Source organism: Bradysia coprophila, unplaced genomic scaffold, assembly GCF_014529535.1.
Source record: "Bradysia coprophila strain Holo2 unplaced genomic scaffold, BU_Bcop_v1 contig_732, whole genome shotgun sequence".
Lineage (NCBI taxonomy): Eukaryota > Metazoa > Arthropoda > Insecta > Diptera > Sciaridae > Bradysia > Bradysia coprophila.
Window position 1 is genome coordinate 3,588,488 of NW_023503972.1, and position 11,678 is coordinate 3,600,165.

Sequence of the window (11,678 nt, forward strand, 5' to 3'; positions counted from 1 at the left end):
TTTGTGTTGTCAGAAATATTCGCACGGACTTATAAGAAGGGTTTCGAGTTGTTGTTGTTGTTGTTGTTACAAATATTCGCATCAAAAATATTTACTAAACTTTAGAATCACAAAAATTCGCACGGGCTTAAGAAAGATCAGCTCCGACTCCTTTAAAAACATTTAAAAACAATTGCCCGAGCTGAAGATTTGTAGATTTTTTTTTATTTTACTCCAACGTACAGAAAGTTAAGAAAATTGTTCATAAAATGTCTGACTAATTAAGTTTTCGGTGCTGCAAAAAAAAGTCGGAGTAAAGTTATTGATGATGAAATTAGTCTGTTGGGTGACTTTCAATGAAGAAAATCTCTTTTTGCTACTTCGAATAATATAACGATTAAACTTATCAGTTTACTTGCGCAGTACTCCCTTTAAGATGTTAGTCCGGTCATTCGTAATGGTTTTCGTGAGTTTTAGGCCACCCAATAAATTTTTGGCCACTTCTCCGACAGTTATTCCTACTCCTTCCACTAATCCAAGAACACTCTTAAGCACCGTATTTAAGACCATGGTAATGTCGACGAAAACGGTTAGTAGCGCTGTAAGGCTCTCCTTAAGTGGGAAAACAACGGCGTTCACAGCTTCACCAATTCCTATGATCGCATAATCTAATGATAACGAGCTGGATTTAAAAGCTGGTGATACGTAACATTTCCGGTCGTATTGCACATCGAGAACACAACTATTTATTCCTTGTACGACAACTGCCATATAGAAACACAGCAAATCCAGAACCATGACCGATTCACGTGTGTCCTGACTAGCTTCACTGTCACATTTGTTTAGCAATGTTTCGTTAATCAAGGCCGCAGTGTTCATAAGTTTTTGCAATTTCTTGAGCACACTTTCGAATTCTACCCTTCGTCTGCAACCCAACGGTTTCCAGCTTTCGAGAAACTCTCTCATATATTTTGAAAATGTGGCACCAAGATCGCTAATGTCATTGGTAAAGGTACATACCAAGTCATCACCAATATGATCAGATAATGCTCTAGTGATGCCATTAAAATCTTCGACTATCTTCGGAAAAACTTTTTCGAATTCAACGATGATTTTCCAACTGGACTGATTCAGATCCTTGCATGTACTTAGCGATTTTGCGATCGCTGTAGCGCTTGATGTTACAACGGTTGAATTGGAATTCGTGAAATAGATTACCTTCGTCAGGTATTCCTCTAGTGACTTCACAACGGTGTCTGCTAATTCGTATGAATTTCCTCTGAATCCACGGGTAGCTGAATAACATCCGTCGTAGTACGCTTGAATATCTTCTTTCCACGAATCATCTTCACACTGACATGTACAGCTACTGGCTGCGATGCGATAGGTTTGCCAAATTGTTTCCACACTGAAGCTGACATTTTCTTTTGTAGTTTCACCATACACGCTGCTGGTCTATAAAAATTTTCCATTGAAAAAATTATTTTATTGAAATAATTACCTTCTATACCATGTACAGCACCAACGCGAAGAATAATTTGTTGAGGTCCATTATTGAAACGTTCTCAATTCGACTGTGCTTTAATGGCGCACTAGTTTTTGCTTTTATTCTCATTTTGGCAGAGGAGGGCAACGTACTACTGAAAATGGTGTCCTATCAATCTATGTTGCGACGGAAGTGCGCGAGTAATTCAAATATTTTACCGGTGAATAGAATATCTGTACGTTGGTGTGCTGTCAATTGTAGCCTTACTTTAGTTTCGTTACATTTTTCGTTTTTTATTCATTTCTATGACTCTATTTTAACGTTGATGGAGTTTCGATAGATCATTTTCAAGTAACGGTACTTTCAAACGTAATCGCAGATTAGTTTCGTCGTGTTTTATGTCAAAGAAGAGCTGCCATTGGAGTACTATAAAATCCTGTGTAAAAAAAGAACAAGCAATAGGCGGCGGTTTAAAATCTCTCGGTTCAAATGACAATATTTTTAACGTGGATGGCATTTCAAACAGCCTTGAAGATGATCTGTATAACATGTTCAACGCCGTTTGAAACGTCAGAAAGATGTGACTTTAACCTCATAGTTATCTCGGCATTTTCTCTTTTTCGCAAATTGTAGAGAGTTGCCTGGGTCTAGAGGGAATATGTCGAATGACAGTTGGGTTTTTGAGAGAGAATTGAATACATTTTCGCTCAACCAATTTCAAAATCATTCGACATATTCCCTCTATTCAAAATCATTCGACATATTCCCTCTATCCGTCGAAACGACCCAGTCGTCATATTAGCATCTATCTGGCAAATTGACGCGACGTAGGACATTATTTTTCTGCTATTAATTACTCCCTTTTTGTTGCACGAGTTCCTAAATTTGTTTGCTTTAGAAATATCAGACTATTGGCACAGATCGCTTAAGAGCTTATTTACAAATAATCAAAAAACAGCTTCATTGACGTTAGTACAACCAAAAACCTGTGTTTGTTATCAGAAGAGTAACAACTGGATTAAATTCTGCAGCCAGCTGGATTATAATATGAAAAAAAAAATATTTTAAGAAATTATAGCTATTAATATTTGTGTTCATAAGTTATTACTGTTTTGCACGTGTAAAATTAAGCATTTTCATTTCTACTTCGGTTATCTGACTGCTCTCTTTTTTGTCATTTGAAATAAAATTAAAAAAGAGAGAAACAAGAGAAACGAAAATGCTTATTTTATGAGTGCAGAATAGTATAATAGATCGAGAGCACACGCCCATATCCGTTTTCCATAGGTAAATTCTATCCATCGATATAGTATTGGGTAGATAAGTAATGTCAAAGCAACTTTATGCGGAAAGATCACATGGATGTATGTGTAACGTAACTCACGTTTTGAGAAAGCGCGCGAAATAATGTCAAACAAATATTTGAAAATAGTTAATTGAAACTATGCATTTCTCAATTTCCCTGTTCTCTTCGTGTTGTGTTGTGATTCGTATTTTTTGCACTTGTATGTGTGCTATATTTCCGAAATTTCGTTCTTCGTGTCTCATCATCTACAGTATATTATATCGATGGTTCCATCATACTGTAAAAACGATTTTTGACGCTCCGAAAACAAACGAGATTCATAATCGCAATGCATTTGGGAACATTTAGAGAAGAACCCAGTACACCACTTTATAAAAAGACCTCAGTTTTTCCCATATGCTTTCCGACATTGCCATAAAGATACGGTTGCCTTTTTAATGCTTGCGTCAAGATTTAGGATACATGTCATTTGTGGAATGTTGAGGTATTTTTATGGGATATGATTTTGGGAATGAATAGTAGATCCTAGTATTACTTGTAAAGAGATTCCTACATTTACGTCTCACCACCCCGAAACTATGTCTACGACAGCTGCAATAACCTTGAAGAAGACCAAGGTAAATATAGTGAGGAGGTAATGCCTCGTTAAAAAATTGGAATAGAAACTCGAGCCATCTGTTGTGAGATAGCAAAAATATTTTGTGAAAACACAAGCAAATCATAGTCAACCATTTAAAAAAAAGATGTCAGTGGCATCGAACTCATGCGCTACACCTTGGAGAAGACGTATAGCATTGAAACCTGTGTAATATTATCATGTCCGGAGCGATAGCGGAGTCAAATACGAGCAAAACGACTTTTCACTCGACTATGTAGGTTTAAAATTACTGAAGATACATAGTTTTTAATTTGGTCATTTTTCATAGAAAATGCACCAAATTAACTTTTTCCAAACAGATTATCTATCTATAGAGATAGAGTTACTTTCTTCGTCAAAGTCTCAGAGTTTTACGAGTAGAACAGAGGGGTATATGTGAAAAATGTCAAAAATTTGAAATGGGTGTGTCAATTACGTTTTTAGAGCTATTTCTTGAATGGTGGCAAAGTAGTAGGGGAAGTTGTGGCGATCATTTTGATGAATAGAACGTGGGGTCGCCGAGGCGACGAAAAGGTTAAAAATGTCGACCGAAATTTCCATCAAAAATTTTTTTATCGACTATATCGTTGGGTCGCTGGTAAAAATTATTTGGCAGATGATGAGGAAAACTAAGCCAGCTTGTTCGAACTAATTGGGTGTAAAATTTAATTTTTGCGTGACGAAGCTGAAAGCGTCAATTCTAGCGATATCATTCATTTCAGAAATTGTATTTCAAAGACTGCGTCACACTTTTCTCGTAGAGATTTTTGTTGGGATATAATATTTAATAAGGTTAAACATAAGGTTAAAAGTTTGTTTTTCGACGATTTTTGTTTCCAGGACAAGGGACATCTTAGCTGTATGTCAAAATAAATAAATTAATAGCACATTGGAACCAAAACTTTAAAAAAATGTCGTTTATCTGACATGACTAAGAAGTCACGTCACTTAAGTGGAAATATATTTTTGACGAAATAAAAAATATTTGCACAGCTATCTAGCTACGTAAATGCTGCGAAATAAAAAAATTGTATCATACAGTGTGTAAAATATCATCAAAAATATCATCTAAAATAATAAAAATATAACGTTCGTCGATGAAAAAAAATAATCAAAAATCCAGTATTTAAAAGGCTCCCTACCCAAATACCCGCACTGAACCAAATATTATGTTTGTCACAATATTATTCGGGTTCAATCATGTCAATTTTCTATTTCTGATTGTAATAAACATGTCATGTTTGCAGCATTTACTTATAGTCCAGGGGCCACAGAACATTCTGTGTCCACGAAAGCGGCGCAAAATGTCTTGACGGTTTCTGGTAGAGTTCGATGCCCTGATTACGAAAAGCTCGGGTGCCAGGCTGGATTCCTGGTCGTTTTCGAGAAAAGAGGGGGGGAAGTACAGGGTGCAGCACTTTCGTTTTCGACAAATTTTGGGTCAAGACAGCAAGAATTTCGAAATTAAACGAAGCTGCTGCCATAAAAAATATCTTAGACTCACCCTGTGCTTTATGTAGTCTATTACATGATTGATCATAAAAACTAAGTTATGAGGGAACACCTAAATGAAAAATGTGAACATTTTGTGAAGGAATTTTTTTTTGACTCTAGGTGTCACTACTACGTTTTGTGTGTTCGGAAGCACCCTGTGGCCGCTAACTAATGTGAAACACGTTTAATCGATATAGAATTTTACGGGCATCAAAATCGTACAACATTTATTCTGCCTAAAATCATTTTTTCAGGTTCAAAAATGAAAAAAACAGTGCAAAAATCGGTACTCGAAAATATTTTTTGACTTTGGTGACATTTTACAATCACCCTGTGATGTTTGAAAATTCGGAAAAAGTTCTATAATGTAGGAAATTTAATTCTCTATCGATTCCAATAATAATATGACTAGATATGTTTTTTTATGTGGCCGAAAAAACTCGAAAACGAATTTTAACGAAGTGCTGCACCCTGTACTTCCCCCCTCTTTTCTCGAAAACGACCAGGAATCCAGCCTGGCACCCGAGCTTTTCGTAATCAGGGCATCGAACTCTACCAGAAACCGTCAAGACATTTTGCGCCGCTCTCGTGGACACAGAATGTTCTGTGGCCCCTCGACTATTACTTTTACTTGGGCGCACACCATTGGTTTTGACCCCCTCCAGTAATCTTGTCCTATTCCGCGCCAACACTCTCCAATCGCTCACTCTCAGTGCTTTCAAATCCGACTACATCTTCCCATCTAGTTTTTGGTCTTCCTGGTGGTTACCATCGGGGTTTGTGTTTAGCAGTTTCAGAGCAAAAGGTTGCTCATCCATTCTTTGTACATGCAGTTATTCCACACAAAATCTGTACCGAAAAAATGGAAATAATTACCAAAAATGGTTGAATTTTTCGATTAGAAAGTTGATCAAAAAGTGAGTATTGAAAAACTTTCTCACTCAGTGTTTTCAAAAGGAAGCTCTTGTCATGTTCATTTGATATTATGCAGTTAACTGCTATTTTCGCAAAGCTAAACTCTAAAAAAAAAATTCATGTAAATTTTTCAAAGTTTGAGGTTAGTTTTGTGAAATAAACAACTAATTTGACATATCAAATACACATAAGAAGGATCTTCGTGGCACGCAATCAAGATTGCCTTTTTAGTCTTTAAGCAAATACTCTGAGTACTAGCTTGTATGAAAAAAGTGTCCGAATTTTTTTACAGCGCCAAAATTTGTTCGATACACTGTTCAGTACCCTATTTAGAGTACCACTCATGGATGAAGTGCGTTGCCTATGAGTGTATCACTATAAAATTTTCAAGAATCTATAGATTTGGTTTTGTTGATGGTTAGTTGTTCGTCTTAATAAAAGACCTAAACTTTAAGGAAATTCATGAAGCTGGAAATATACAGAAATATACTCAGTGTATTTCGTATATTTTTGTAAATCTCGCTGTCAACTGACAACTGTCAACAGAAAAATATTTCAATTTCATCAATGACAATGTGTAGCGTGCGATCACAGGATAAGACTTTGATCAATACGAAAAAAAAAACTTTTTCCAAAGTCTTATCGCTCGGTAGTGGATATTAGACCGATACGATAGAACATTGATCATTGATCATTGTCAAGCACGAGAGTGCTATAAACCACCACAACGAATGATAAAAAATCTTTCAAAATATTTAATTTGAATCCGAAAGTATCGGTCACTGTAATCAAAAAAAAGATCTAAATCTATTGCAAGATTTTTGTCTGAGAATTCGAACAAATTATGATTTTTAAATAATTTTGAAGTGATTTTCCGAAAAGTGAGAAAGATACAAAATAGTTGGAAAAAGTGATTAGTGATTGGCCAAGGCTAATAGTGCGGAACTTTTCCATAACGTCGAAAAAGTTGAAAAAAGTGAATTAGGCGAGTCAGTGGAACAGCTGTACATGACAAAGCCATCTTAATCGATTGATGGTCGTATCTTCTTCGCCCATTGCCGTTCACCTTGACACCTCCAAAAATTGGTCGAAGGCTAAAAACTTAAAGTGTCTGTTCACCTCGTTATGGCATGCCATGCAACAAGCTTCTGGTTCATATTACAACTGGTCGAACAAGCGATCAGTACAGCAACCATGTTATTATTATTTTGTTAACTGTTGTAGAATCTTTATGGTAAATGTTCTACATGTTTGTCACAAACACACCTGATGTGCAATACTGTTGACATCATCTAAGGTCGAAGGACGTTCGTGCCTTTTTCTAAGATGTTCGTTTCCTGGACTGGAGCCTCAGCTTTTTTGAAGAGAGCCCACATAGGAAACCAATTTAAAAATATTTTTTTATGAATATCTAACACGTCAATTTAATCAGTAGCTGTGGAAATTTTTTTATTTCCAATAAATATTTACACAGCTTCATAAATGTTGCGAAATAAAATTTTGATAACACAAATTATAGAACTGCCGAAAACTTAATAATGGGGTTTTTCCAAGTTTTCGTTCGAAGTAGGTGCAAAAATATTTTCCTTTTACGAATTTTGCAACTTTTTGCAGCTACGTCAGGCTGGTTGAGGTTTTTATATTCAATTCAATTAGTCGGGAAACGGGGAAACAGGCAATATTTTTATAATTTAATTACATTCTTTATACAATTCTACATTTTTCATAACAATTCTGCGTTTACAGATTTTTTTTACGATAATTAAAATATATTTATGACATCGAGTGCAAAGTATTTTATTAGGCTCCAGATGTGTAATTATGACACTAGGCTGCACATATAAAATTGTGTTTTTTTTTTTTAAGAAATTCCCTTGACTATTAAGTCAAGGGTCTTATATCATAAAATACGTTCACTATGATCAATTTTATGAAAATGTATGAATTGTTAACAAAAAACGGAAAATACTGAAATGTCCGTAATGCTTGATGGCACGACAACAACTGAGGTAGTTCTGACCAAATTTTAGAAATTTTTGCTTCCTTCATTGAAGAAGGCTGGTTCACAGATCAGCAAATTCGATCTAATGTTCTGGGAGTTATTCCCAGAAGTGTTTTGTCCTGAAAATTTGATGGTCGATAAGTATATACGTCTTGGAGACTGGGTGAATACAATCCTTTGACTGAATAACTATAATAAATGAGGTTGTCAATTCGAGATTATGAATTTTAAGCCACATTCATATTTGAAGACACAATGTACAAATTTCTGTTTAACAAGAGTTCAAAATTGGAAATGTTCTCCATTTTTACTAATTTAAATCTTTGAAATAGGATCTGTGGTCCCAGAAAATGAATTGTGATATACTCGATCTGATTTCACTAAAATGTTCCGGAGGGCTGACAAGATATCAGAACTATTTTTCAAGGATGTCATTAAAAATTCCAATTATTTTTGGATGTTTGCCTACTTCCTACGGTATTTACTCCAAATTTATGCCTTTGATTGGATTGTTTCTTTTTTTATTGCAGTCCGTTTAGGATTATGCATTTAAAGCTAGAAAATTTACACCCATAGACACTTGTGCATAAATTTACTGTTTTATGTACAAAAGAGTTAAAAAGATATTCTCTTTATTTAAATATGCGAAAAAAAAGGCTGCTCACAATGATGCAGCCCGTTAAAAACCAACCTTTTCAAAAATCAAAGGTTACAAAACATAAAAATCATCTACTCTATCCGGTCCCAAAGCCCCCAAAATACACGCAGCGTTGCCTCTTTGTATCGCAATTGAAATTTTCTGCAATAAATAATTTATTGATCGCGGTTCCCCTGAAGTGGCCTTTATAATTTTTCCTAATTTCTCAATGAATTTCTTTGTTTCAGGTCCCATACAGCCTAAAGTCTCGAAAGCTAGAGGAGTAAACAAATAATTTTCTTTTAAACGCTTATAATGATTGTGTTTAAATCTTTCTGCGTTATCCGCAATCGACCGCTGTTTCTTGCTAGATTCATTAATGTATGAAGGCGCCAATGTATCTCTTATGGTTACATCCCAAATAAGAGATTTCCCATGACTCCATGGAATCAGGGTCATTCCATCAGGTCTTTTACCATCATCTCTAGACATACCTGGCGGTTGTAACATGGTTGGAAATCCTGCTGAAGAAAATGCATGAGAAAAAACTTTGTTGACTTCATCATGCGCAGCAGATCAGACACATCATGAACAGATTCACCATATTAAGGTTGATTGCATAAATTTTGCAAACATCCGTGATTCTGACATATGCGAAGTGCTTTTTAACGTTACAATTGCGCAACGGACTATTTCTAACATTAGCACTATCCCACAGCGCGAAGCTATTATACTAATCGCGAACCATTCGTCTGACGTATTTGACAAATCAGAAAACAACGCAAAAAGGCCAAATCTCTGTCGTCGTTAAGTCAAAATTACGTTAAACCGATCAAAATCAAATTGTCTAAGTCGCGTTATCCCTAAAGTACCTAGAGACACCGTTTCGTCCAGCTAATCTCAAAACTCACTAGTTCACTTCCATAAAATTCCCGTGAATTTTATGTGGAAACAGAACACTGGGGGACTCGTCAGGAACGACAGTGTCGAGAGTTTTGTTATTGTGTGCGCTCTACGGTAGGGAGGGTAAACTTTTTGTAAAAAATCAAGCAAACAAATGAAACCAAAAAGAAGAACAAAAATCAACATTTTAATGAAACAACCAATTCAAAACTCAACCCACCGGCTCACGCACAGATCCATTCACCCATTCATTCACTTTTGCACAAAAACTCACAACAGTAAACTTCACAAACATTTTCACTAAAACTGAAACTGAAAACTAAACAAACGGAAAATACTGACACTAACACTAACAAAAGCCGTGGCCACTAATCTGAAAAAACAAAAAGGAACATTAGAACTAACGAAAAACAAAAATCAAAGAGAAGATCACCTAAGCACTCCACTAACACTGGGAGACGTGTTAGCACGGCCCACAGCGCAATTCCTCGGTGTTTTCTTTTTTTTTCGAATTAAATGGTCAGTAGTGCTTGTCCGTCTGAGGAAGGTTAAAGAGTTAAAAATGTCTATTATTTTAAGATGTTCAATTCTGTGGTGTATTATCTCCTAATAACATATGCATTCAACTTCATTGTTTACTTTTAGAGTTGTTTTTAACTCAAAACAGCGTTTTTATAAATAAAGAGAAGCAGTCAAGGGACCTGACCCTACCAAGTGGCAGATGTTCAGGAACAGACCTACAAGAAAATTATCTGCCACATGCGACGCAGATTTTTTGGTAAAACTTTTGTTGTTTTCAGTTAAATTTCCTTTTGTAAAAATTATTGGGCAGGGCAGATGATGAGGAAAACTAATATAAGCAACCTTGTTTGAATTAATTGGGCGTCAAATTTTATTTTTGCGTAGCAAAGCTGAAAGCGACAACTCTAGCGATATCATTCATTTTAGAAATTGTACTTCAAAGATTGCGTCACACTTTTCTCGTAGAGATTTTTGTTGGGATATCATTCATTTTAGAAGTTTTGGACTCTTAACGTGAAATTTAGGTAGCAATCTTTTCATCAAAATGATACCCGAATGAAGATCTATCGATATAGCCAATAAAATATTTTTGATGAAAATTTCGGTCGCCGTTTTGAATATCTTTCTCGCCTCGGCGACCCCACGTTCTATTCATCAAACTGATCGCCACAATTTCCCCTACTACTTTGCCTAAAGAAAGTAAGTCTATATCGGTCACCATTCAATAAATACCTCAAAAAACGTAATTGATCCACCCATTTCCAACTTTTGACATTTTTCACATATGATGCCACGATGTTCTACTCGTAAAACTCTGAGACTTTGCCGAAGAAAGTAACTCTCTATTTGCCACCATTCAAGAAATACCTCGAAAAACGTAATTGACCCACCCATTTCCAACTTTTAATATTTTTCACTTATACCCCTCTGTTCTACTCGTAAAACTCTGAGACTTTGCCGAAGAAAGTATCTATCTATCTGCCACCATTCAAGAAATACCTCTAAAGCCCTAATTGACCCACCCATTTCCAACTTTTGACATTTTTCACAAATGCCACGATGTTACAAATCTCTTTGCCGAACAAAGTGACTCTCTATCTCTCATAACCCAAAAAATGTTAGTCCTTTCATCCTACGCTCGAGTAGCTTAAAATTTGGCCACTTTGACCACTCTAGCTCGACCTGATCTGCAGCGATATTTATAACTATTTTTTTGTTCGATTCGTGTGGGTCACACGCCTCTGTAGGTTTCAATACAGCTGAGCTACAGCCGAAAATGCGTTCCCGACCCACACTCAGAAGCCACTTCGAGGCCAATAAAACCTGGGGAAATGGCGTATCACATTTTCATTTTTATGCCCGCCCGGAGGTTCCTGCAAAATTTAGATAGATAGAAACATACAGAGTAAGTTGAAAGATTTTGGTTGTTTGGGAAAAGTCAATTTGGTGCATTTTGTATGAAAAGTGACCAATTTCAAAACGATGTATCTCCGGTAATTTTAAACCTACATAGTCGAGTGATAGCTCGTTTTGCTCGTATTTGAAGCGAGTGAGGGGTGACTCACTTCTAGATTAAATGGATTAAATGGTATTAAATGGATTAAATGGATTTAATGGATTAAATGGAATGAAAATTGGATTAAATGTATTAAATAGGAAAAACGTTCATTTTACCAAATACTGTAAAAGTCTTAAAAATTGTTGATTTTGATCGAACCACGTACTACAACTCATACTACAATGTTAAAAAGCGAAAAAATCCACTTTTAGGAGTTTTTGGTGTAAGTGGATTAAATG

At 35.8% G+C, this 11,678-nt stretch overlaps 1 protein-coding gene across 1 annotated transcript; it reads right to left on the minus strand.

Moving 5' to 3' along the window:
* Nucleotides 1-387: 387 nt before the first annotated feature.
* LOC119084194 lies at nucleotides 388-1,609 on the minus strand. Its single transcript, XM_037194071.1, has 2 exons — nucleotides 1,490-1,609; nucleotides 388-1,434 (listed from the first exon to the last, which is right to left on the minus strand). Exons 1-2 carry the CDS (start codon nucleotides 1,592-1,594, stop codon nucleotides 391-393), a joined length of 1,149 nt encoding a protein of 382 aa, XP_037049966.1. The 5' UTR covers nucleotides 1,595-1,609; the 3' UTR covers nucleotides 388-390.
* Nucleotides 1,610-11,678: the final 10,069 nt, after the last annotated feature.